The 27,936-nt window shown below is 36.6% G+C and overlaps 1 protein-coding gene across 2 annotated transcripts in view; it reads left to right on the forward strand.

The window, feature by feature from the left end:
* PTPN4 (protein tyrosine phosphatase non-receptor type 4) overlaps positions 1-27,936 on the forward strand; it is a 113,274-nt gene that overhangs the window by 50,214 nt on the left and 35,124 nt on the right. For both annotated transcript variants that reach the window (XR_012582005.1, XM_074548757.1), the window contains exons 6-13: positions 3,591-3,635; positions 3,877-3,929; positions 5,927-6,047; positions 7,119-7,206; positions 7,955-8,043; positions 13,509-13,572; positions 19,567-19,739; positions 23,364-23,432. Coding sequence is in view for 1 of the 2 variants with exons in the window: in XM_074548757.1 (XP_074404858.1) it covers positions 3,591-3,635; positions 3,877-3,929; positions 5,927-6,047; positions 7,119-7,206; positions 7,955-8,043; positions 13,509-13,572; positions 19,567-19,739; positions 23,364-23,432 (702 nt within the window). In the remaining variant the exon portion in view is untranslated. The remainder of the gene's footprint in view (positions 1-3,590; positions 3,636-3,876; positions 3,930-5,926; positions 6,048-7,118; positions 7,207-7,954; positions 8,044-13,508; positions 13,573-19,566; positions 19,740-23,363; positions 23,433-27,936) is intronic.

Here is a 27,936-nt window from a genome sequence, read left to right on the forward strand (position 1 = left end):
TGTACAAGCTTCTAAGTTTTGTCTAATAATTACAGATACGAGCTATGCAGTTGTACCAAATGAGTATAACAAAAAGCCTCTGTGAATAAACTTATGAATTTATATGCAAAGTGAAGTAACTATATGAAGCAGATGCTACCAAGTAGAAACCGAAAAGGGAAAATAGAGAAAAAAGGTAGAACTTAATCCCAGTATTTACCAATAAGTACAAATTTATAATTCTATCCTTCCAAGTGGCTAAAAAGTTGCTGAACATTTTGCATGTTTTCCTCCCCAGTTTTGTACTTAAAACTAACAAAATGAATCTCTGTGGTTGGAGTTGTAGTTTGACTCACATAAGTTTATTTTGATAGCAGTGTGTTGAAATCTGTTAAAGAAAATGCTCAGTGTGAATCAAAATCAGAGGCTTGTGAATTGCAATTAGTCCCTGAAGAAATGGCTCAAATTTTCCATATTTTTAATTACTTCTGGCCCTCTACAGAAATGGCATGAATTGACAGATTGGAATTTTTGGATGTCAGCCATTCTGAAAACAGGTCAGCCCCATTCAAAAAAATTATTGAGGATTGCTTTTGAAACCTGAGTACCAAAACTGTGACAATTTGAGTCCACATTTGTTTATCATTGCCTTTAATTTGTCATATTTTGGACAAAATTCTGCACATATCTGTGCAGACAGAATTCACTAAAACGAATTAGAGATTCTGCATGAGACTTTGTTTTACTGAAATATTTACTCTAGGAAAATTTGCCAATTTACTCTATCAAAATAATGAATAATGAAAAACATGTTTTCTGAATCAAAGGAAAATATGTAATATTACCGAAGAGATGAAAAAAAGGATTAATGTTGATCCAGGTGAAGTAAACCATAAAGAAGGAGAGAACTGGAGAAGTGCTATTCTCTAAATACAAAGCTATAAATACAGCTTTCTTTTAAATGAGAAATAACGTATGGTTTCTGTATCTAGGTCAGCTCTGCCTTTTTTGCTAATAGGCCTAATTGCCCCTGAGAAAACTCATTTGTATTTGGAATTATTATAAAGAGAGAGAGATTATCCGTGGGCTTCTTTGGAGTGAAGTTAGGATGCCATGTCACAAATATGGGCTCTTTCACATAGTCAGTATTCCCACCTCAAAAAAGGGAAAGAAAAGAAAGTGCAAACTTCTGACAATTCCAGTTGAAGCTGAGCCTGCTCCAAAGTGCTCAGTTTTTACAAATCCTATGAGAACAGAGGAATGACTCAACACATGAAGCAGCAGGAGGAGCTGTCAGGGAAAGGTTCAGTGTCTTGTCAGCTCTGTGTGCATTCACGTGAGCGAGGCAGGTTTGAATGGCCCGGGTCAGCAGAGGTCAGCAGGAGCTCAGGGTGTGCTGCAGAGCTTTGCCTGCAGCTTGGCTGGGGAGGGAATGAAGCTTCATTAGTGCTCCTCCTGGCAGGGAGAATTGCTTATTAACCTTGACTCCATTAGCAGTAATCCTGTCCTGCCCTTCTCTGGCTATAGCTGTACAAGCAAGATGAAAACATGGGCATGCAGTGCTGCCTTTGTTGCTTTAGTGCAGTCTGTTGTTCAGGCTTTTGCAGATCTGCTTTGCCAAAGCTTCTATTGATTTCCCATTTTGCTCAATAATATGTGAGGCTTCAGTGTCCAAGCTGGTGATTGGCTAACCAGCCATTAACCTCACTGTTCACTGAAAACAGTGCACAGAAGATGGATTCTGCTTGGTGTCCCTTAATCAAGGTGTCTTTTAAGTACCATGAAATATTTCTAGTAAAGCTTTATACCAAAACAATCCAAATAAAATGGAAGTGCAGCTGTATATTTGTGAAGAGATGCTCGAAAAAAGCATGTGAAGCATATCCATTTAATATATAAATATAACTTGTAATTTATTGAATTTATTAATCAGTAAAGAAATTTGGTTCATCTATTTTTTTATTTCAATATGCATTTTAAGTATTTGAAATATTTGAGATCTCTGAAGTCTGGAGAATATCTAAGTTTTAACTTCTTGAGGTTAATGTCTTTTAAACAAAGCTTCTTGCCTTTTTGGTCAGTTAAAGCATCTCTAGATGTTTTTGTAGGGATTGAGCACATGGACTAATCTTTTCTTGTCAGTTCAGAAATGTTTTCCCTTATATTCTTACAAACTAGTTATATGTGTTTTATATGTCTATATATAGACATATATATATATAGCTTTCTACTGTTATATAACTTGTAAATAATTGGATTTCTCTGTGAATATTTGTAAATGTTTGTAGATAATCCACTTTCTGGAGACTACACAGTTAGGAGAAGTCATGTTATGTGTAATAAAGTGATATATTTTGGCTTTAATTTCTTAGTTGAAGTTGTTGCTGGGAAATAAATATTTAATATTTAGTGCTTTTCATATGTAATATTGATGTTTGTAATGAATGGGTATAGCCCAGCTTTTGAATCAGAACTACACAAAGAAAACCAGGTGATTATTATAATAGTAATAGTGTAGGCTTTAAGTTTATAAGAAAGCAGGAATGATGTTTAAATTTGCCACTCAGTCACACTTTTATTAAAAGATTTAAAAAGCAGTGGAGACAAATTCTACAGCAGCTTTTATGTTCTGTTCCAGGGATTTTTATTCTGAAAGTTTAAGCTTCTGCTAATATCCTGCCACCTTGATAAATCTTGTTTGGTACCCCACTGAAACCTCTAGTTCAGTGAAGCTTTGTAGCAGGTGTGATTTGCCACTTAATGGAAATGTTATACTTTTGTCAAATTTTCTAAAACCTCTGAATGAAATATGAAAGAACTAAATAGAATGAACAAAAAAGTCATTCTGAGACATTAACAAAATATTTGGGGTTTGTTGGAGAAACAATGGAAGTAATTTAGAGGGAAATTTGTGTATACTTTCTGGCTTGTTGGAGTTTTTAAGAAATGGTGTTTCTGGTGCTCCTGTTTGGTGGGAAGCAGTTTGTGTTTTATTAAAATATTTGTCTGTTCTTTTTGTTATATCAGTCTCCTTCCTGACTTGAAAGAGTGGGCATTAAAAAGCTAGATGAATTTCTAAAACAAGCTTTTTTCACATCATAATTTAAAGAAAACTTTAGAAGCTCAAGGAAAGTTAATTGAGAGGTGTTTGACATAATGGAGTACTCAACTTTAGGAATAACAATGTAACTCCAAAATACTAAAAATAATGTGTAAAAATAATGAATCTAAATGAAAACACAGAAGTATCAAATATTCAGAATAAATTAGTTCTACCTGGAGTACAGATCATTCTTATGAGGGTACCTCCATACACAGATGCAAACTGCAACTTGTTGCTGCTGTATAAAGCAGGAAAAATGTGAAATTTGTAGCTTTTTAGTAAAATGTAAAGTATAACTTCATAGCCTGTAAGTCAACTTAATTTACCAACTTGTATTAGTTTACTAAGCAAAGTTTCATTTCTTTCCTATTAGAGTTAAGGAAATAGCATGCAAAATGTCAAGTGTTAGTTTTACACAAACTGATAGCAAATTATATTAAATCGATGAAAAATGATGGAATATTTTTAATTTTAATCGTAGTGTTTTTTGTTTGCTTTTCTAAATAAGGTACCAGTACTTTTTGCAAATTAAGCAGGACATTCTTACTGGAAGGTAAGACATTTTTATTTTGTTAAACATTAAATGCAAATCTGGTCAACAAAAATTCATAATGGGAGATTTTACCTGCAAAAATAAAAACATATTAAGAATAAATCACTGTCTATGCAATGGAAATGTTTATAATAATTACCTGTCAAATTTGTCCATAGACTATAAAAGACTAGAGTTTTCAAAACCAAATGTCATATGAAATATGTAATTTTATTTATTTATCATTTTAAAAACAAAACAGATTGCCCTGTCCTTATAATACTGCTGCTCTTCTGGCTTCCTATGCTGTTCAATGTAAGTATAATTAGTGTTTGTGTACTTGTTAGTACTGAAATATATAAAAAGTCTTATTGATTAGTTTCTAAAGAATGTACTTTGTATAGTATTATACTGTGCTGTTTGTGGGCATGGTGCTAATTTTCTCATGATTAAGGACATTGATTGGTTGTCCTCCCCCAGTATGTTTTGCTGAATTGGATATGGAAAAAATACTTAAAACCACGCTGTTAGAAAACCCCAAATCAATACTCTTTAATTTCTGTGCATTCTGAGGCATGGAATTGTGGCCTTGAGAATGATACTAAAAAGTATTTCTTAAGACACTAAGAAAAAACTAGAACATTTTTAACATTCTATACAGTGAACCTCCAAATAGGTGTGGAAAAGGGAGTTCTGGTCTTATCTGGCCAAAAAGTTCAATACCTGTCTTCACAATTTTAAGCCACCCAGTGAGTAGATGAGTCTTGAAAACTGAGATTTAGTTTTCTTGCACACTCAGTTTTTCTTCAAGCTGAAATGAAGCAATCCCAATATATTCACTCACATTTGTGTGTTTTTCTACTCTTGAAGATACTTACATCTGCCTTAGTATTTTGTGTACTTTGTACATACCAGAGAAACAGTGTCCATGTTAATACTTTCATAAAAAATATATAGTAATGGTAATGTCATGTTTTATGCATGGTTTGCTCAGTGGTCACCTTTTTGTAGGTCAGTCAATAGAACAGTCTTAAACAAAACTCCCACACTTCAGCTGCCTGAAAAACGCACTGCAAATGCTGTCATGCCATAGGAATTAGTCTTAGAAGAGATGAAGTATTTGATAACAGGAACTTTGAAAACCTGATAACATATTTTTGGGAAATACTGTAGAAGTGGTGGGTATGCACAGTGCATTGTATTTACATTTATCCATGACATCCTGCTGCTTCTAAGTTTGCCAGTGTGCAGAGCTCTATCTAATGATTCCTGTAGCTGCCTAGTAATAAACTTCCTGGATTCTTTATAAATACATGTAAATAGCAGATCTCAGCCTCTACTCTTGGATTTCAGCAAGGAGTGCATTCTCTTATGAAACCTGGTCCAATTTTCTAGTTTCTAAATTATTTAAAGTAGGATCTGTTTGTGGTGATGCAAGTGACCTTCCCTTCCTTTCCTCATCCTCCTGCTCCATAAGTGCCTTCATCTGCCTTGTCAGTGCTGCTAGGCCTGCCCAGGACCCCAGATCATGATATATTACTGTTATCTCTCCTCTTTTCATTTTATGTTTCTTATCTATCACTGTCGATCTGCTACACGGATTGCACATACTTAAAGCTGAATTTTTTTCTACTGTGGTTAGAAAGCTTCAAAGAATTTAAGCAAATGTTGTTTATATGTTGTTTTCTGACAAATGTGATTGTAATCTATTTCTTATAATTTCAAGAAAGTGTTACAAGTTATGTAAACACACTTTTTAGTAGTTTCAAGTAGAACAGTTTCAATGTAGGTGTATGTATGTGTACATTGTTTCATACATACAATTTAATGTACAAAAAATATTTTTCTAATGCTTCTGAATGTATTTTGGTGCAGAATGAGTAGCTGGACTTTGCAGATCTTCATAACAAAATAGCAGTTGTAGTGTTAAAAGAGTAAAATTGTGTAATCACATGAAAACAAGCAAAAGTAAAATAGTAAGAGAAAATGGAATACTTTCCTATATATATATATTCTACTTAGTGCTAGCTGTAATGACAGCATTTATGGATTAATTTGTCTGTTAAAAATGAAACACTTTATGAACTTCCTTCATAAGTGCATAATCAAAGCTCTCTCTAAATAATCTCAATGATATTCACTGAGAATGTGACTGTTTATTCAAAAGGGAGAATGGGAGTCCAAATGTCTTCTCTATTTTTCTTTGCTGTGGATCATAAATTATGTGGGAGCAGACTCATGTGAATTTGGGGGCATTGCACAATGCCAAATACATCAGTAATAAACAATAACCTCTCTTTTTAATATTTTAGCTGAGCTGGGAGACTACAACCATTCAGAAAACTTGCCAGGCTACCTCTCAGAATATTCTTTCATCCCTAGCCAGCCTCAAGACTTTGAAAAAGAAATAGCAAAATTACATCAGCAGCACATGTAAGGATTTACATCAGAAGATACTGACTTTGTCAAATCCTGACTGCTGATGCTGTGCTATTATACAAAACAAAATAGTGGTTTTTCTTAAAGGTTTTGGGGTGGGTGGGTTGTTGGGTTTGTTGGTTGGTTGGTTGGTTTTGGTTGTTTCTTTTAAGATAATGTGATTTTTTTCTTTTTCTAGACTAAATACCTGTATAATAAATAACATTGATGGTTTATACAAAATATGAATATCTAAATTAGTGAAATAATGAACATGTTAAGTTAAAGGTTCTCTGAAAACAGTATTTGTGCATATTATATTGTATAGTAACTTAGGCAGATACATTTTCTTTAAGATTTTTTTTCAGTCTTTGGGATTGTTCTGAGCATAAGGGCTTTGTTGTCATGATGCTCTTTCCAGTAAAAGAGTTGCTTTAGAAGCAACAAAGTCCTTTTCTTCAATATCTGCTCTTTCCTGTACACGAGTCTCTGACCTTTCAGAAAGAGGAAAAGGCAATGAAGCAATGGAAAATATTTTTTTTCAGTATGTAACATTGTGGTACTTTCCAGTGATGGTTCCTTCCTATTTTAGAACTTAAGTGCCTTTTGTTAGTTAAATGTAACAAAATGTAAGCCATATTTATAAAACATTTGCTTGATCAGGTCATTTTTGCTTTCAAAGGTACAGAATGTTGCATTAATTTCAGATAAAGGCTTAAAAATTTTTCTTAGCTGTGTTAAAGACACTTGGGTGAGTTGATGGTAGTTTAAATTACCAATTCCAAATACAGAACTGTAAAACTAATTTCCAGATTCTGGGGCTCCACAAACATTTAAATTATATAGTACATTACAATAAAATATGTTGTGAGCTCTTGTCAAGACTTCTGTGTACTTCTGGAAACATAAATACTTTTCTGTTAAAATTTTGGAGTTACAGTCTATTTATCATAAGAAAGGAAATTCAGATTTCAGGGTGGGGATAGAAGTAGTAAAATGAATGCAGATTTTCTGTCTGCACTCACTTGGGGAGCATGATGTGGGAGGTGGTGTCAGAACATTTCTGATTTCGCTGCTTTCTTTCAGAGGGTTGTCTCCTGCAGAAGCAGAGTTCAATTATCTCAATACAGCACGTACCTTAGAACTTTATGGAGTTGAATTGCACTATGCAAGGGTAAGTTTGGATGAACTAGGGTTGCAATGTAAAAATGTATTCCTCTGAGATTTATGGAAAAATACTTTTCTTTTTGTGAGCCTTCCTGGCTTTTGCTTACAAGAGAAAATAAGAGAAAAAAATATGATACTGTTAGGTGCCTTACTGGGATTTACTGATTGAATATCCACTGTTTCACTATAGAGAGGGCATTTCTTTGCTCCCATTTGTGCTTAGTTATCTGTGTTAATCAAGTTGAGCTTTGTTGCCTTGAATGCCATATTGAGAGTTCTATAGCAGGTGCTTGATTAGAGTGCAAACATATTTCAAGAAAAAAGTGCTACTTAAATGTGCTTGCAATATTGTTTGTTTTAGAATCTCTCTTCTGTGTGTTCTGAGATTGCAGTTTCCCTTCAGGGAGGAGTTAAAGTTGCTGGTTGCTTTTAGTGCAGCAAATGCCAAGCTAGTCTATTAGTGCTGCTGTTCTTAATAAATCAGAATACTCTCATATTTGTTTCATCAAAGTTGGTGAAAGACAGAAGATCCTACTTGGGAAATTGAAATTTTTTGATAGCTTGTAAGGAACTCAGAGCAAACATTCAGGTTTGTCCTAAAGAGGAGGGAATAATTTAATTTCTTATTTGTCTTATTAAAACACATTTCCTTTCACATTATTTTGTGTATTTAGACAGAGATGAGAATGAATATATATGAGGTTTGAAAAGATATTTATAATGTTCTTCAAATAATTTTCTTCATTCTTTTAAAGGATCAGAGCAACAATGAAATCATGATTGGAGTGATGTCAGGTGGAATACTAATTTTTAAGAACCGTGTACGAATTAACACCTTTCAGTGGTAAGGACAGCTGTTTAATGTTTTTATTTGCTATTTCAAAATATTTTTACCACTCTTAAAAAGACTGAAGTTTATGTTGTTTTGTATCACGTTGAAAATATTTATGTCACGTGCCATGGGGAATTTAGTGGGGGGTGGGGAGGGGTTTGTCCTGGTCTGCATGCTGTGCTGTTAAACAACTTTGAAACTCTAATGAAACTGTAAAGAATTTCAATACTCTTTTTCTTCAGGAGTTTGCAAGCATACTTTAACTATATAGCCAGGGCCAGTGTGGTGGGCTAGCTTACAGTCTTTAAAGAGACAGGTGAATTGAAAAATATTAACTAGATATTGACTGCTTTCACCTCTTTTGTGACCTTTAAATTAATTGTACTGTGTGCTTGCAATTTAATGTAGTTGTGATACTTGTGAATAACTGAGGTGGAGCATTTAGGATGTTGTCATCTCTTCATCTATAAATAACCATTTTCATTATATTATCCAAAAAGTGCATTTACTGTAGTAAATCCTCTAATCTCTAAATTCTTTAGAAGTACTCTCTAACCTCTGTGGTGCTCTGCAGAAGTTCTGTCACCTTTCTGGAAATGCCTTTCTTAGTTCCTGCAGAAGTAACCTTCCCTTGGTTTCCCTTGCTGGTTTGGAGCTCACTTTGACAGCCTTATTGCTTGTGTTGCTGAGTTGCTGTAGCTGCATTCTGAGTGGGTGAAGTCAGTCATATAAGATTATCATAGCAGACATTCGTTCACCAGGCACAAAAGCTGTTCGTTCAGGAGAAATTATCAGAACTGTGCATTTGCTACTGATTTTGCATTTTTGTTTGCTGCTGATGTGTGTTTGATCTTTTCTGCAACCTAGTGAATTTCTGAGATATTCTGGTTTTCTGTGCTAGGCTTAGTCTCAAGGTTCATTGTAGGAAGTTATATATTTTGTGGTTTACCAAGCTGAGAAACAGTGTCATTGGTTGAATTTTAGTTCATTTTTTCTTTCTCTGCAAAAATCAAGCTATATCAAAGTGTTATCTGCAGCCGGTACAACTGAATGTGGTGAACATTTTTCCTGTATGCCTTTGAAGAAAAGTAAGGCTGAGACAATTACAAAGCATTTAAATTTCCAATCTTCATGGTCACTGGCTAAATTAAAACTGGAACTTGCAGTGATAAACCTGGAACTACTGTACCAGTCAGTCAGACCTGCCCTTATAGTAGTAACACACTCCAGGAAAGATATCCATCATGTGGTGAGAGTTTTGAGATGTTGGAGCCATTTCTGGGCTAAGGCTGCTTTACAAATGGAATGCTGTAATAATCAGGAAGGTTTTATTTCAGTCTGATTTTACTGCTGTTATTTTTGGGAAAACAGCAATAGTAGAGCTAGGTTCTGTAAATCACACTGGTAAATTACTGAGTACGTGCAATCTAAGTCATAATTAAGCTCCACGTCACTAATGGAAGTTGGAGGTTTCTCTGAGTTCTGCTCCGTATTGTTTGCATGCCAGGGATGCTGATCTAAATTCTCTTAGTGTGTTTTTTTTTTGTGTGTGTAATTACCTAAACAGTTCTTCTTTGTATTCAACCATATCAGCTGACACCAGGGATAATAATTTCTTGCTGTGAAGACTATAGTTCCAACATAATTGGTCTTTACAAAAAAAAAAAAAAAAAAAAGGAACCACCCTTCCCCATTTCACCCTGTTAGAGGCTTTCTTTTGCTAGGAGTAATAATCTGAAATACCAATTTCTACAATATAGCTCAATAATAGACATATTACTCTTTCTTTCTATCCATAATCATGCTGCTGCTCTTGTGCCACTAGTACTGACACTACTTCTTTTTGCTACCACTTATTCTTGCTCCTATGCAGCTGGAGCTCTGTAGTGTCTTCCTAGTGCTTTATAGGTGTAGTAGATATTTGGGTACTTGTTTTTCAGTACTCCTGAGTTTTGAGACAAGTGAGAGGATAGAAGTGCATGTACATGGGAGGAAATATTTAACTGTATTGCTTAGAGAACACTCAAGTAAAATGTCTTTGCCCTCTCACTCTCAAATTTGATATTATATCTAAATTGCTTTTTGTGAACCTTTTGATCATGGGGAAAAATGAAACAGGAGGAAGACAAGAGAGGAATAGAGGAAAAAAAAGGACACTGCCTTTTATCCATGTGTCCTAACTTGATCTTCCTGTATTCCATATAATTCTTCCTTTCCCTAAACTTTGCTACCAGGCACAGAGACCTGGGAATCCAGGGAGATTGAAGACCAAAGGAGCAGATCATGGAGTAGATCAGCCTTTCCTTGGTTACCAGACCACCTGTTCAGCAGCTGGAAACGTGCTTTCCTTAGCCTGGTGTTTGTGGTTCTATGTTGTCTTTTGCATCCAGTGCCAGTTTTAACTGCAGCTGTGCTGTGGATCTCCTGGTTTTACCCCTCAGTCATTAGGTGGTACTTCTTCCTTGCTCATCTGATCCTGCTCACACATCTTGTGCACTTCTTCTTGTGTTTGAGCCCAATCAGCAGTTCTGAGTGCATCTTGGCTGGCCTCTTTTTATGCTCTTTTCTAGCACATCAGGATTGTTCTTGATTGAGAAGATTGTCCTTTAGGGCTGACTACCTGTTCCCCTGACCCAAAGGCAGCTTCCATGGGATTTTGCCCACCAGAGCTCTGAACAAACTGGAGTTCTCTCTCCTGAACCCATGATTTAGTCTTCTGCATCCTTCCCCTTCCTTTCAGATCTTTAGCTTCACCATCTCCCAGCTGCTGGAGGCCTTTTTGTCTTTGGCTATTAAATCTGGACTATCCTTTCATGTTTGTGAGTTGGACTGCCAGGAGCATCTTCTCTGGGTGACTGGGTCAGAACCTGTGTCCAAGAGGTCTTGCTCAAGAAATGTGCTGGATTGCTCATGTGCTGCCTTATCAGCTCCCAAGGGCTGGGGTGGCAAAGCCCTTGTGAGAACCAGGGCTGGGGATCAGGAGATTCCTTCCACATGTGTTGTAATCTTTGCTGCAGTCCCAGCTCTCAGGTTCTTCTCCTTTCTCTGCAGCACAGTCCTGTCTCTCTTCTCAGGGGCTCCTCTTGGGCTCTTGACCCACCCCTATTTATCTCAGTTACCTTCACAAGCCACAGCTGCTGCCCAACTAAGGACCCTGCAGCTGCAGCTCATTTAGAGTAACTTAGAACCACATAGGTCTTACAATACAACATGTATTCAGGCCCCCACACACATGTTCGAGGACAATCTGCATTTTAGACTAGGATTTCAAATACCTCTTCATTTAAAAGGATATATTTTATTATTTAGGATGTCTGAGGTAATCAGACATCTTTCCTGAGATGGGAAATCATACCAGGAAAATAATATTGCTGCCTGCCTGTTCTTATGCTTTTCCTTTTTCTCCAGTATTGCCAACAGCCAGAGAGAGGAAGCATGGACAGGATGCCTTTCCCTTGGGCTCAGTATGGAAATGCTCATCCAGTGCCTAGCAGGGTATTAGCACTGCATAGGAACTCTCTCATCTGCTGTATTTTTTTTGAAATAGCTGGGAATCAGCTTTGCTGAGTCATTTCTTTGTACTTGAGTGGTGGCTCTTTTGAGCTGAGTTAGACCTTATTGGCTAATGGTACAGCTTTGAGTCTGTTCCAAATGGTTTCAGGCTTAAAAGGCAGCTGACCTCACTCTGTAAGCCTAAATTACAGGATGACATTAAAACCCAGTATGTATTATTCTCCTTGAGTTTGTAAATTACCAAGGGTAGTAATTTCTTTAGCAGAAGAGGAAACCCCAAAGAGTGAGAGATAGTAAATGTTTTTATAAATGGAATAATTGCTAACTAAATCTGATATGTGTTTGCAAAGTGTATGGGGCTTAATTTTTAGAAAAGGTATATATTAAAATGTTCTTTTAATTGCCCTGTACACCAAAGTGTTAGAAAAAATTAGTAATAACACATTTGTTGATTAGCTGCAGCCTAAATAGTCTATTTTTTTCCTGTTTTTCCCACAGTCAGACTGTTAATAATCACTAGTGTATGTCCTATCCAGCAAACATATGACCCATCCTACATTATCCTTAAGCAGGTTTTTGTCACAGGAGGTTCTAAGAAGATTGGTGCATTGCCAGGGGAATAATGTGATTTCAGTAGATAAGATATAACTCACCTTTAAGTGTCCAATCCTTGAGAAACTAACTCCAATAGCAAGAATTTGTTAAGAATTAAAAAAAAAACAAAACCAACTAACAAATAGGACAGTTATTGCTGCTGCTGCTTTTTTTAAAAAAATGTTTTTATTGTTAACTGTTAAACTAATGGCAAGGCTGGGAAAAAAAAAAAGAAACGGGAAAATATGTGAATAACCATAATTTAAACACGAATATTCATGGAGTGTCTTTATGTTACTGCAGATAAAGACTCTCCCACAAATTAGGACGTCCCACATAGGTTCCTGCTCTGAATAATCCCCTGGAGAAAAATGTCTTTATTTGATTTAGTTAAGAAGATAATTTCTATATACAAACATGCAACTTAGGTGTCTGTTAATGTTTTGCTTCTCATCCTTCCTGGTCTAAAGGGGTTTATATTCAGCAAGTGATAAATATGCAAGTATTCATTCCAGTCAGTTTGCAGTATTTTATCAGTTGTTCATTTTTCAAGTAAAAAAGTTACTATGTTTTTTTGTTTTACAGTTTGAACCTCACTTTTTTACTTGACCAAAGTGATACTCCTGTATATTTAATAAAATATATTGACTATCCTCATATTACATTTCTTTGAAGAGGTGTGTCATTAGATTGTGATGAAAATACAGCCAGTCTTTTCCCATTTTGTGTAGCTACTATCAGAGTGACCATCCAAAACAGTCTGCAATGAGTGCCAGTATTTTGTATGTTTATAAATAACCTGGAAGGTGAACATGTCTGTAGGCAGATTTTTCCCTTTCATGTGTTATTGAAATTTTTTTTCCTCCTAGTGATGTGATAATTTTTTTTTTAGGGTTGTGAGTCCTATCTCTGTGCTTACATCTTATCTTAACTATTTTACTAAAAACAAGTTCTGGTAATATTTAAAGACATGTAAGAACATAGAGAAAGAATGTTTTTCAGGGATCAGGTGAAGTTCAAAGGATTTTTTTCACATTCTAAGGGATAATGAAAGCAGCCTGAGAAAAGAGAACATCTGCCTGGAATGACCTGAGGATAGAAAAGCTCTTTGGGCTTTGGAATGGGGAAAAGATACCAAAATTAGCAACTGCCTTGGGTTTGGGATGTAAACAAGTGAATTTGGTGGATAACATAAAGACACAGCTCATGAATTTCAAATTATGCAAACTATTTTATATACTCTTTGATACCTTATTTTTTTTGTCCATATGTTCTCTCTAGAAAGTATATTTTCAGTAGGTGTATTTAAGCCTTTAACCATGATTCAGTATATGAAATGTTTTAATATTGTGGGTTTGTTTTTCATTTAGGTTGAAGATTGTAAAAATTTCTTTTAAGTGCAAGCAGTTTTTTATTCAACTTAGGAAAGAACTGGTGAGTACTGTCTTACATTTGATCTGAAAGCAATGACATTTCTTCTACTGCCTGTCTGCGTTATACTGCTGATACTGTGCTGATTATTTGTTTTTTCTGTAATTAAAAGTCCAGTTTCACCAACATTCTGGCTCTTTCATGTTTCAAATAGGCCATTACAATGCTTTATAAGTTTTCTTTTTCATTTGATTTGCCTTATATTTTAGATACTTCTAGTTTTACATTTGTATGCAGGAAATGTAACTTGTTTATGTAAGATAAATGTGGAAAAGGTTGAAGGTAAATCAATATTATATTTAAATTTCATGAAAAACCAGACTCAACGTAAAGGTAGTGCTTAGTGCTGCTTCAGTTGTATATATGCTTGTAAATTAATGTTTGATAAACATGTTGATTTGTATTATTCAGATTTGGTAACACATGATGACTTTATTACTTGCGTTTAAACAGAGGAGATAAGAATTCCTTTGTAGTTTTAAATTACATATAGCATATTTTTATGCCTACTTCTGAATTTCTTGTGAGAAGGGTTGGAGCTGAATTTTTCACTGCTTGAGTTGTGTGTTTTCTACCCCATGAAGCAGCACAGGACCACTGAGCATTTAATTCAGCACAAAATTGATTGTTCTGTGCCCCTGAGCTTCCATCACAGACACAGCACTGGGGAAAGATGGAGGAATTTATTAAAAATATGAGTATGTGATTAACCTGTCAGATTAGTTAAGAAGTATTTTGCAATTCTTACATGAGAAAGGCTTTGCTGTGAGCATGGTGAGACCCTGGAGCAGGTTGGGGATGCCCTGGCACTGTTCAAGGCCAGCTTGAACGACCTGGTCTGGTGGGAGCTGGGTGAGGACTGGATGATCTTTAAGGTCTCTTCCACCTCTTAATGTTCTGTGATTCTGTGGTTTGAAGACCCGAAATGCATGGTTACAAATGAGATATAAAAGATGACTCTAGGCAGAAATGCCTCGTGAGTACTGTCAGGCTGTTCCAGGTTTCGAGACAATGGGGTTGAAGAAGAGAAGCAGCTGTTCTGTCAGGTCAGGCCCATGGCTGGTGACTGCCACTAGTGCTGACAACAGGAGTATCTCACAAGGAGTATCACACGTGCATCTTAAAGGCAGATCCTTCACAATCATGAAGTGAGCAGGTCTGTCAGTATGAGCAGACATCATGCAACATGAGCAGAAAAGTAGTGATACAGAAAAGGTGGAGGGGGAATGTTTTATTGGGCTGACACAGCATTTTTGTAAAACCCCACTTGAGCCACAGGTCTCTTCTCAAAGGCAGGCTGAGGTCAAATTTTGTCATGATACCAGTGTGTGTAACTTCCATTACAGTTGCAGGAAAGTTGTATTTGCATGTAAGGTGAGAATTTGGGGTTTTTTTGGAATTCAGAAATTATGGACTGCAATTATTATGGACTTAGTTGTTTCCTAAATTAGAACTTGATGAAAATGCTGTGGTAGCAGAGTTCAGGACCCTGAAGATTAAGATACCTAGATATAAAATAGGATTGGTACTGTGTACTTGAGTATTTCCTCTATTTTCTGCAGAAAAGAAACCTACTTATAATAGAAGGTAATACCAAGATAGCTTTCTCATCTTATTTCTCTGTTGTTTTTTAATACTCTACATATTGTTTCTTGCATGAGGACGTAGTTTATATAATTAATGTAATTTCTCATCTGAGGCATCTTATCCAAGCTGACAAATTAAAAAGCCTCGTAGTGTTTTTCTTTAAACTCCGTGTATCAGATGAAAACTGGTGGCAAGAACTTAATTTTCATTTATTCCAAATCATGAATATCTTAGGATCAAAGCTCAAATTTGGCTTCCAAAGAAGTAATACTTAAACTAATTTTTTAATCACAGCTAATATTAAAATTATTGTTTCCAGAGTTACTTTCCCTGTCTAGATTCATAGGATAGGATTCATCTCACCTATATTCAGCTTCAGTTAGGTTAAAAGAACACATTTTCTGATATGTGATACTTGGCTCACCAAAGCTCATCATTACATTTCTTCTGTAATAATCACATGCAAAGGCTGAAACATCTTGCCTGAACAGGAAGTATGTTTTAGAATGGATTAAGTTGTTCTCTGGTGGTATATTTTTCCTTTTGCTTTTGTTTTCTCTCCCATTAACAATAAAGGGAGCCTAAATGACTCTCTTTAGGCAGCAGAAACTAGGTGAAGTGACTCAGTGATTGCACATTTGGTATGTAAAATATCTCTGGTCTAGTGCTTTGAGTGCATATTTTAAATCACCTATTTACGATATGGCAGGGGAAATACATTCATGGTATGCTGATGATGTGTTTCAAACTGGTGTGTAAATATATAACAAATTGTACATCTGAGAAACTGCATTTATTTGAATGCAAAGCTGAGATGCTGTAGAACATTAATTAGTGGACTTGGGAAAGGAATTTTCTGCTGGTTTTTTTTTCCCCAACTGTGTTACATACACTTTGATATAATTCTAAAAAGATATTTTTCAAATACTGCTAATAAGTGTTGAGAGCTTTTAATTGCAACTGTCCTCAAAAGTGCCTTATCTCATAATCGCCTATTAAATTTATTCGCTGACTTGGCATAGCTTAAAGGCAGCAACATAAGTAAAGAATTATTTGCCTGCTTTCATTAGATTGTATCAGTGTTTAAATAAATCACTTAAATGGAGGGAGATGAAGCAGTTGAATGTCACAGTCATTTTCCAGTGGTAGTATAATACAATCTTGAGTGGCAGCTGGTGGAGTATTCTGACAATCATATGGCTGGAGCATATATCCACTGGAGTAGGTTTTTTTCCCCCATTGTTTTTTATGATTTTATGGGGGAAAACTATGTTATATGTAGGTCTTCTTCATCCAGCATTAGAAGCCACCTGAGCCATTACTTCAGTAGCATTTTTCTCCATTGTACCGTACTTTCTTCTGCCTGCTCTGTATGCTGCTTCCCTTACGTGCTTTGAAGCTGCTTAAGAATAATTCAGTAGTTTTATTTTTCTAGATGTTTCCCTAAACTTCTCTGGTTGTATTGAGTTGCACCCTTGGCTGTAGTAATATCAATAGCCAGCATCAAGCTCTTAATGCCATCCAGCATGTTTTTGTGATCTTGATTCTTTGACTGCCAAAGAAGCTGTTCAGCATTTTCTTTTGCTCTTCAAGAAGGTAAATGTCCATTGAAAAATTACCTGAGTCAGGAACTAAACAATATGATAGGTTTCTGGCCATAACTGAAACCTGGTTTCAGTGAGTGGCCAAGAGAATTGATTTTATTTTTTTTAATTATAGGTTATGTATATGAAGTTTGTGCTTTGAATTTTGTCTGACTTTTTTTGACTGACTTTTAGAAAGAACTTGGTTTGAAATCACAAGGTGGTGCATGGGCTTATCTGCCTGAGTACATACTAGATCTTAAGTAGCACTGGCATTCATTGGATGCCTATCTGACTGCTGCCTAATTTATAAAGCACAACTCTGTCTCTCTGAGATAGGGTAGGGAATTTCTGCTTTTTTTTTTCCCTGGGATTTTTCCTTGTTTAGCCAAAGTAAAAGAGTAAATTTTTCAACCCAGTTTCTTTCCTGAGCAGCAAGAGATTGGAGCAGTGCTCTGGAGTCACTGTTTCAAAGCAGGCAAAGGTGGGTTTGAATGAATGGCCCCACTCAAGGTGCTGATTCAAATACTGAGCTGTTCTGTGTGAGAGCAGCACCAATACCCAGGCTGCTTTTTTGTTGAGTTTGCATTTTTAGTAATAGGAATCACAAAGGTGACTTGGACTTCACTCTATTTGTCTTACTGTAGTTTTGTGCTGGGGCCCAGATCTTCATTACCAGTATTGCATCCCAGCTGCTTCACTCTTCCTCTCCATGGCAAGCAGACTGTTTTCCTCTCTTTAATAAAAACCACAGACATAATTAGTAAGATAATAATTTTGGAGCAGAATCCTGCTGTGACTCTCTGACACAGCAGACATAACCCCCTGAAATGCCTGCATGTCATTATCAGACCATAGAGCATGCTGCATCTTGCTGGAGCCTTGTGCTGTAAGAGCATTCCTTGGGCTGCAGGGCTGCAGTAGAACTGTCCTGTTACTTTGTGTGTTTTCAGCTGAACTACCATGGGTATTACAAATGTCAGCCTGGGGTCCTGTGCTGAGCCCACATTGGTTCAAGCCTGCTGTTTCCAAGGAATACAGGGGCAGCCTTTCTCTAAATCCAGCAGTAGAACCAGACCTTGCACCCCAGAATCATCAGCTAAGATGAATTTCAAGTGCCCAAGTTACACTGGAATATAACAAAACCTTCAGGGGTGAATAGGGGAGGGATGAGTGCACTTAGGAACCAGTATCATATATTATTCTTTATCTTAAACAATGTTTCCTAGCTGTAATTGAGATGAAGGGTAGGGTTTGAGCATCAGTTCTCCCTGCACTGCAATGAAAGCTTTAAAAGCTGTGAATAGAACTATTGTTAAGGTACCTTTAAAGCTCTAGCACACCAAGTTCCTGTGAAAGTGCTGTCTTGCATTACAATTAAGTTGATCTTGCTGCAGCTCCTTCTCATCCTGCCATACCAGCTCCTCCTTCATGCTTCATGTCTGATCTGCTGATCAGATGGTGGAATGAGATGCAGATCAGCTCGTTTCTGGAATACAAACTAGGGGAAACAGCAGGTTATGTTTTTTTTCCCCAACCCATAATTATAATACTTTGAATGACATTAAATACATGATCACCAGCTCATGTAACTTGTCAGATTTTCATTTCCAACTGTTTAAAAGGCTAAACAGAACATGAAAATTTGCTACATCATGATTACTTGTTGATAGAATCTAAAATTTTAGCTGTTTCATCCTTTACTGGATCCAGGTGAAGGCAGCCCATAATTGTACCTAGTTGCTCTCTTGCAGAATAGTAATCTACCTTGTTTATATCGTTTGACTTTTAGGTTGTTGATAAAGCCTTTTATAACTGCATAGATAATGGGCTTAATTTCTGTTATCTTGTTTCTGATTTCTGATTTTTAAATCTTTCTGTTCTCATGTCTAGAAAATACGGGGAACAGTTGGCAATACTTGGAAATTAAAAACAGATATAAGTAATCTTTGTAATTGAATTAAAATATCAGGATTTAGTTTCTTGAATATAATTTCTTAAAGTTCATCAATAAGGAGTTAGAATTTGCTGTTTGTTTTAAATCTATTTTATTTTGCTCTAAATTTGTCCGGTGGCTGGAAATAGTGTCATTCTTGTTCCTGAATACAACGCTGGGGGAAGAATTGCAGGTCTCTGTGCCTTGGTTTCTCAGATCTGAAGATGAGCAGACCAACAAAAGCTTAACTTGGAAAAGGACTTTACTGCTAAGTTAAATCAGTTAAGGTGTGCAAAATGTTGGGGAGAATTTAGTACTGTGAAGAGAGAAAAATGCTGCTGATATTTCTGGACCTGCAGAGGTTGTTATCAAGCTCTCTCAACAGGCAGAGCAGCTTAGCTTGCTTTGCCATTTTGCTTTTTGCATTTCCCAGGAATCTAGTCAATCATTTAGAATTAGAAACTGTCAGTTGCTCTTGAGATCGATACCTGTTCCCAATCTTCAGTTGCCACGTGTTCATGACAATTACTCATTTTAGCTGGAGTTTTGAACAGAGAGGCACATTGTCTTTGAGCTCCCAAATCATGGAATTCTTTTCATGTTGTTTGGGTCATACCTTTTAGACTTGTTTCTATATAACTAAACAGACTGTTAACCTTTGAGCAGGCTGTTTTTAAAACAAAAATAACTCAGGGAAACAAAAAAAAATTCTTTATAGAAATTGTAAAGGCATTTCAAAAGGGTTTGTTGCATATAAAGTTAATAGAAAATTAAAGTCCCACTTCAAAAAGCATTATTTAAAAAAAAATACCCCAAAGCCAACAATATTTCTTAGTTTCAAAAAGAACTTTGAATAATTCTTATGTGAAATACATTTTTCTCATTTTTTAGCATGAATCCAGGGAAACATTACTGGGATTCAACATGGTGAATTACCGAGCATGTAAGAATTTGTGGAAAGCTTGTGTGGAGCATCACACGTTCTTCCGTTTGGACAGACCCCTCCCGCCTCAGAAGAACTTTTTTGCACATTATTTCACTTTGGGTTCCAAGTTCCGGTACTGGTAAGTGCTGATTTAAAATATATGGGAGAAAATATGAGTAGTGAGCTTGGGGAATGATCTAGAATCTATATTCAGATGTAATTCAAGTAGGTTTTGAATCCTGCAACTGTTCCCCTTCCCTGTTGGCCTGAGTTTCAAATTTTTTAAGATAGCTTGAAAATACAATTATTACATTATTAGTGGTCATTATTGCACTAGTGCTCTGAGATTGTCTCCCAAGCTGTATTTCTTGGCCTGTTTTCCTGCTGGGTTATGTTTATCTTAAAAATGTTGTCTCAAAATTTCAAAGTCTTTGACCTGGTCTTTTTGAAAACTGTTGAGTCTCAGGTACTGCATGCAGCAACAGCAACAAAACAGACCTAAATAAATACCAAATAGAAATCACTGAAAAGAAGCTTGTACAAGTAAAGCTCACTTATCTACATGTATACAAATAGGAATTAGGTGAAAACAAAGGATGTTCATGTTCTGTACCAAACCCAGAACTTTAGAAAATGAGGAGGAAATTAAATCCATAACCTCTAAGGATGAACTTAAAATAATAGGCAAAAAGCTTGGAGGTGCACAGAATGAATGTGGAATAACTATAATCCCTGTAATGCTGGAGTGGGTGGTTTTGGGTTTTGCTGGTTTATACTTTTTATTTAAAAGAAAAAATTTCTGTTCAGTGACTGAATTAACTGTCTCTGCAAGTAATGCAGAATGCCAGTGGTTTAAATCATGCCTGAAACAGAGAATAACAGAGCTGCTACTAATCATCCATCTAGAATGGCAGTAGTGTCTGTGACGTACAAAGGGACATGATGAAAAGCTAGAAAACAGAATAACAGGCTATTTCTGTCACACTTGTGAATTGCATAAATGTATAAAGAGGAAAGTAATTCAGTGGCTAACTGTTTATAGCATCTGTTTTTGACCAGCATTCACAGTACCCATTTGAGAAACAGCATTCTATGATTTCAACATTGAGACTTGACTCAGTGTTGCTGTAGAGAATTTCAGGAAGCTTTTTCATTTCTGTAAAGATTTTGAATCTGAATCATTGTGGTTACTATTACAGCTCTTTGATGATGACATCCAACTTAAGTTAACATAAGATGAAAAGGGAAACTGCATAAAAACGAGGAAGGTCATTAAAGCTGCTGGAACAGCCAAAAGGCTGGAATTTCTGCAGGTGGTTTGAGAGATTGTTGAGAGGCAGTGTAACAGGAATAACATGGCCCACAAAGAGAGGTTGAGGGCACTAGGCTGTTTAATCTGGTGAAGAGGAAGCAAAGGGGGAATTCAGCAGCAATCCTAAAGCTACTTCAGGGGTGATGTCAGTACTGATGGACCCCAGGTGCTGGTAAGAGGCAGGTGAGATTTCACCATGAAGATTCTGGATGAACATGAGGCAAAGTGTTTAATTTTTTTTAGAGCTGTGTTGCCAGAACAAGTTACCTGGACTGGCTGTGGGTTCTTTGTTAGAGGAGGCTTTCAAAAGTCAGCTAGACAAAGCCATGGCCAGATGACCTGGTGTCAGCAGGAGATTGGACTAGAGACTTCTAGCCAACATCTGTGTGATCAAAAGGAGTCAGTAAAATACAGAACTAACAGGTCTAGACAGAATTATCTCCACTTTTGAAAGAAATTGAGGATACGAAATTGTTGAACTATTGAATTTTTACATAATTATTTCCAGTGGTCTAAAATACTTCTAAGCATCAAATGTTAAAGAATATTTAGGATTTTTTTTTAATAGAGCTTCCAAGAGGGACCTAGGAGATGGTTAGTGAGCAAAGGTGACTTCTTTACACTGCCATTGGGTTTTTCAAAGTGGTTCTTATAGTATTCCTCACCAAATACTTGTGAACAAGCATGAGGAGTTTTACTGTGTATTAGCATCTCTTTTAACCAGATGGGAAACAAGCAGGTTCCTTTTCCACACTGGAGGGAATTTACCACTGCAGTGATGCCGAGTTTTGTAGTAAAATCTGAAATCAACAGTAGGTTTTGGTGGCGTTTCACAATGAGGGGTAAATGGGCAATAAAATAGTAGATCAAGTTCAGTGCTGAAAAAAGAGAAAAGAGCAGGAGCATTCTCTGAAAACCTAAAATCAGTTATTTGTAGCAGTTATAGAAGGACAAATAGAATGATAGAATTATTTGAAAGGAATATAGGCAAACACAGCCAACTTACTGCTTGTTGGAGTTTAAAATGTGTAACCCCAGCAATTTCGCCGGCAGCAGGAATGGAAAATTTCCTGGGTTTGCAGCATGGCAGAGATTGGAGGGCAGCTCTGGGCACTGTTGAGTCCAGTGCCCTGTTCTAACAGGATCCACTGTAGCATGTAGCCTAGGAGCATGTCCAGCCAGGTCTGCATGTCTCCAGGAAGGAAAACTGCACCATCTCTGAGCAACCTGGTGCAGTGTTAAACTATCTTAAAGTAAAAACTTTCTTTTCTCTTGGTGGGTGACGAGGCTGTTGTTTTGTAGCCCTGTCCTTGCTGCCTGCGCTGATTAAGATGTCTCATATTTCTGTTTGTGCTCATTGCCTCTTGTCCTGTCTCTGGACTCCCTTAAGAAGCATCTGGCTGTAGTTTTTACTTTCCCTTTGTGGCATTTGGTCCTCCTGAGGCTGAGCAGTCCCAGCTCCCTCAGCCTTTCCCCATCCATCAGATGCTGCAGAGGCTCAGTTGTGTTTGTGGCCCTTTGCTTGACTTGTGGAGCTCTGGAACTCCACCAGGCACTCCAGATGTGCTCTCACCTGTGCTGGGCAAACCTGCTCTCCAGCCAGTTGGCACTCAGCCTGTGCAAGGGCTTATTCCTCCTCAGCTGCAAGTCTTTGCATTTCCCTTCACTGAATTTCATGAGATTGCAGCTGACCTGTTTCTCAGGTCTTCACACATCCACTCGCTCTGTAATATGAAGGTGGAAGTAGCTGATTCTTTGCTTTCATTATGTAAATATCCCTGTAGGAGGCTCTGTGCTTGTTCTGAAGTTATTAATGGAGAAGTGGCTGCAAGAGTGAGTGTTGCTGGTATCTTGTCACCAGTTCTTAAGTGTTGATAGATACTCAAAAATGGTATTTTTTTCCTAGAAGAGAAATGATGAAATATTATTAAGAATCTTTGATTTGACACAAGACATCTGGTCTTGTATGAAAAGTCAGCAAGTTCCAAGTCTAAACTTAGTTTTGACAAGTTGCATAGAAGAATACAATCCTGATGTGCTTATCATGTAATTTTTTGTGTTATTTTGCTAAACTAAGTAGCAACTTAAGTTACTAGCAATTCAGTGAATAGTTTAGGAAGAGCGTGGAAGAGATGCTGTAAATTTTTAACAGTGGCTATAACAGGAACTATTATTATGTGTTACCCAGAGATCCAAGCAGAAATTTCTTATTGCTTTGGATAAAAAAGCAAGCAAAAGGGAAAGTTTTTGTTACATCTAAAATTATTTGGAAAGAAGACCTACATTTCTACCAAATGCTTTCTAAGGTTATGCTGTACTGAAGCTAGGGCAATTGCTTGAGCATGACTGAAAACAGAATTTAGGCATTTTGTTGAGATGGTTTAATTTTTAAAAAGAAATTGCTATTTAATCATGTTGGATTTAGTGGCTTGATTTTGTTTTGCTTTCCAGTGGGAGAACAGAGGTGCAATCTGTGCAGTATGGTAAAGAAAGAGCAAATAAAGACAGGGTATTTGCAAGGTAAGTAGTTTACATTCCTTAATATTTCCCCCATTTATGTATTTTAAACACTCAGGATAGCCTTCAGTCTGCATAGTTTGTTGTTACCTGTATTACTCTCTGTGCTGTTTTTATTACAAAGAATGATCTCCTGCTGTTAAAAGACTCCATTAAAATACTGAGTTAATGGGTATTTTTGTCTGTAATAATATCTTGCAACTGTACACATGTGTTTCCTTTAGAAATAAGTACAGTGAGTCTTACTTGTGAGAGCAGCTTTACCACTGTAGTCTCTGTGAGGCATTTTACTATGAAAAGTGAGCTGCTTCTGAAGGTACTTGGTCACAGAGTAGTTGGCTAATCAGGAATATATTACTTAATATTCTTCCAGGTTCCTGAGCAGTTTTGTGATTACAATAAAAGATTTGAAACATAAATTTAGTTATTTCTTCAGAAATTATGATGCTGTTTTCCACCTGCTACATCCACCTGGCAGTTTGCTCTGATCACGAATAGAATCCTTGTGGGGAGGGGGCAGCCCTGTCCTTTTTTTCTGCTTCTACTTTTACTGAGGTCTGAGATGTCTTTTAGCCCCTTAAGGAACTCCAGAGCTGAAATTCACACTTGGAGACTTCTAGTAGTGAATCCAGCAGAGTGCCTGCATTTTCCAAGTGCCTGCAGACACTGTTCCTGCAAGCATTGGTGAATTCTGCCTTGATTTCCTTCCCTGTCTCCACCCCTTCTTTCCCTTTTCTGTGCATTAGAATCTCCTCTGGGTTTTAGCTCAGCCCACCAAAGATAGATAGCTGCATAGTAGGTTTGGGGGGCAGAAATGCTGGTTCAACAAATAGATTTTTCAAGACCATTTTTTTCTGTGTAAAACTGTTTTTTACTCCATTTAATTTGCTTTGGAAATGTGAGTTAATTTAGATTTTTACTTGGAGCAACTTTGTTTAGTACTCAGGAGACTCAGCACTGTGACAGGTGAGCTTCACTTCACTAACTGATAGTTGTGAATCAGTTAAAAACTGTTTTTCTTGGTGCACTCTAAACTTGGCAATTCCCCACAAGTCAAGAGAGTGGAGGAGAGCTGATACTTTGTGTTGAGAAGTATTTTTATCATTTCAGAAACTCTTATGCAGTAGATGGCACTCTTCCCTTTGCAGCAAAACCCAGCAAGTTCTGCTGTGGGTCACTTGTAGTTTATAAAATATAGTTGGATAAAATGGATGAAGTCAATAAAATCAAAAGCCATGCTGGAACTGTTCTTATTTTCATAGATCTTGGCTTCTTTTAGTTAATAAAATGCCTGGCTCTTCCATCCTCAGGAATTTTATTTTCTGTTGTTGCTTTTTTATTAAGAAATAGAGCATTTATCCACATATTTTGTTTCTAAGTGTTGATGATTGATGTCTGAGGCATATATGTTTATATCAGTGAAATGAAATAATGGTGTATTGTAAGAAATACATCTCAAAAGGCTTTTAACAAATCAGCTGCTTCTTCTGTCTTCCTCATGACAGTGTGCAATTAATTTATTTTCAATTTTAAAGACCTTTCATATTTTCAAGAGTGAAAAAAGCTTGAAAGAGAAAACATTTCTAGAATGCAATGTTGTGCAAGAAACTTAATTTAAGAACATTAATTCTTTGTCTTCTAAACATTTGCATCTCAGGTTGACATGCTGAGTAGCTGTCAGCCCTTTTGTATTCATACAGAAGATAAATTTTGTTTTCTAAGATTTTCCAGCTATAGTGTGGGTTTTATTCTTGTAACCTGCCTTTCTTTTTCATGGTGTGTCTTTATCAGGCAAAGTCATGGTAGCACTGAACAGCTTTTTAACCTCTCAGGCAGTGGCATTCTTTTGGTGGCTTTTCAAGGTCTTTCTTGAGAGCTAGGTGGGCACATGTGTTGAAAGAATTGCTGTTGCTTTTCTTATTATTGCATAAGAAGATTAATTCAAGATCAGTTCAAACAACATTGTCAGTGGCTTTTTGTAGAGTTATCCAGATTTACAGTTGGATTTCTTAACAATACCTAATTAGAAACTGCCTTATTTGAATTGATGCTGTTCAAGCAAACCTTTGAATCATTTCATGGTGAGAAAATGAACATGGAGAATTACACAGAGATGTTACTGGAGTGATCTGTTTGCTCTAAGTTGGGAAATGTTGATTGCCACAATAATGGCTACCTGCTCTGGCCTTTACACACTGAGTGAAACGTGGGTGCAGAGCACAAGACAGGGAAACAAAATTTTTTAACAGCCATTTAAATAAAACAAGCAATTTTTATCTACAGGAAGCAGACTTAGCTGTTTGTTCTCAGGATTTTACTTGAAAATTAGCTGAAGGATTTTTTTTTTCTAAATTGTAAAAACCTTTACATTTAACCTTTAAACATGGAATTTTTATTATTACTGTGAAGGATATATTCTGTAATAAATCTCATACATTATGTAGGTGCTGTTTTCTTAATCTTCATGCAGCACTAAGTTCAGCATTCTGAAGACTGTTGTTGCAGTTGTTTAGGTTTTTTGTGGGTGTTTTGGTTTTTTGTTTGGTTTTGAGTTTTTGTTGTTGTTTAGGGGTTTTGTTGTTTTGGAGAGGTTTTTTTACAATTTTCATTATGGTTTTACTCTTGGCCTCATTTATTGCAGGATATTCACAATCCATGAAACCTCATAAGAATTCCCAGAAACTTAGAAAAAGCACATCATAAGAATAGAAAATGTTCAATCAAGTCATGAATTGAGAGAATTCTTAAAGGGTTAGGGTTTCTCTTAGAGTCCTTGCAAAATATTCTGGGGCTGCTCAGTTCTGGTGTGCACGGGGGGCTGAGAGCAGGGACTCGGAGTGAGAGGGTGTCAGTCATTTGTATCTGTAAACTGGAGTCTCTGTTTCCAAAAATTCAACCTTGCTTTAATTATGCACTTTTTGAGGTCTATTAAATAATTTCTCCGGTGCTTTAAATTGCTTATGTCATTTGTGCAATGTACCTTGCAGATTTGTGCATAGTTTTGCCCTCTTGGTTGGCAGCAGTATTTGTCAGATTTGCTGAGAAATGTGTTCCCTGTACTCCTTGTCAAAATACAAAGCAAAGCTGTGGCTTCAGGTTATGTTTCTTTTTGGAACAGAGATTATTTTTTAAATTCCCACCTGTATTCCCAAACAACACCTCTATTCTTTTCCCACCTTGTGCAAGGTTTTAGCCCTTCAGCTGTGGATGCCAAACAAATTCTGTATTTGAAGGCTTTTCTGTACTGTAGCTGAGCTAATATAATGTCATGGGTTTTTTTAGTTGCGTTATGTAATTCCATCCCTGCTACTCAGTTTTGAGTGTTTGGATTTATTTTTTGTATTTGCTGTAACTTTGCAGCTCATAAGACTTGGGGGCAGGTAAAGTTTTCAGTTTCTATTGCTACTCAAATAGATGGGACTGCTTCCAACTTTTAGGAGTGTCTCTGCAGGTACACCAAAATTAAATCTGGAAATGGCTTTTTCTGTTAACTATCAATGCCCTGTGCTGGGTGCAATACAAGCATCCAGGTTGAGCAGAGGTGAAATTTAAATTTCAAAAATGTCAAAGTTTTATGCATCTTAGTTCTCCTCTCCTATCTACACAGCTGCGCTCTGGCGTGAGAAAATTATTTTAATATTGCTAGAAGTCAGAGATAAAGGACAAATTTATAGGTATATTTCACAATAAATCTTAAATGTTAATTAAAAAAAACCTTATTGTTGGTTTAGAAGTGTTGACAGGAGAACTAAAATTGGCACAGCACTAAGAAGTTCAGTTCTGCACTGTGGTAATTTTTTCTTTGAAATTTCTGCAAAGACAGGAAATTGGGGCAACAAACACGAGTGGGTGGGGACTCTGAGGTTAGACTGTTAATAAAATAATTGAGCTGAAGCTTTGGTGATAAACACTGCTGTTTATCATGGTGGTGAGGTGATCTTCTGAAAGATCAGACCCTATCCACAATAAAAGGTGAGTGCTTTCTTGACATTGGACGTTTTCATAGGGAAGATGGTGATGCTTTTCTCATTTGTGTTCCTTTGTTGTATTGATTGAGGAAGTTTACATAAACATAGTTACAGACGTTGGCTTAAGATACAAAGCAATGGGGGTTTTTCAAGCAGTCAAAAATGTAACTGTTGGAAAAACTTGGATTTTTTTCCCTGCCCTATATGCTCCTGTGTCTCTCTTTGTAATTTATCTGGTTTCACACAGGCAAGGATGGTGCACTTATACTGTTGTTGCATGTTAAATAAAGAAAAGCCCCACTTCCAACTTTTCTACATTCCATTTGTTGCTTTTTCACTGAAGGTAAATGAGGTTCAGTAATTGCCTTTACATGTCTGTCAGCAAATACTGCATCTGCAGTCCTGTACCTACCTAATTCAGCATTGCTTATATTACGTTCTTCTACATTTTTCCCTCAGACTCTTCTTTGGCTGGTAGTAGAATCCACCTCTTGGCCAAGCTGGCTCTTGGTGCTCATCTGCTGGCAGCAAACAGATGA

This window comes from Zonotrichia albicollis, chromosome 10 (assembly GCF_047830755.1).
Source record: "Zonotrichia albicollis isolate bZonAlb1 chromosome 10, bZonAlb1.hap1, whole genome shotgun sequence".
NCBI lineage: Eukaryota > Metazoa > Chordata > Aves > Passeriformes > Passerellidae > Zonotrichia > Zonotrichia albicollis.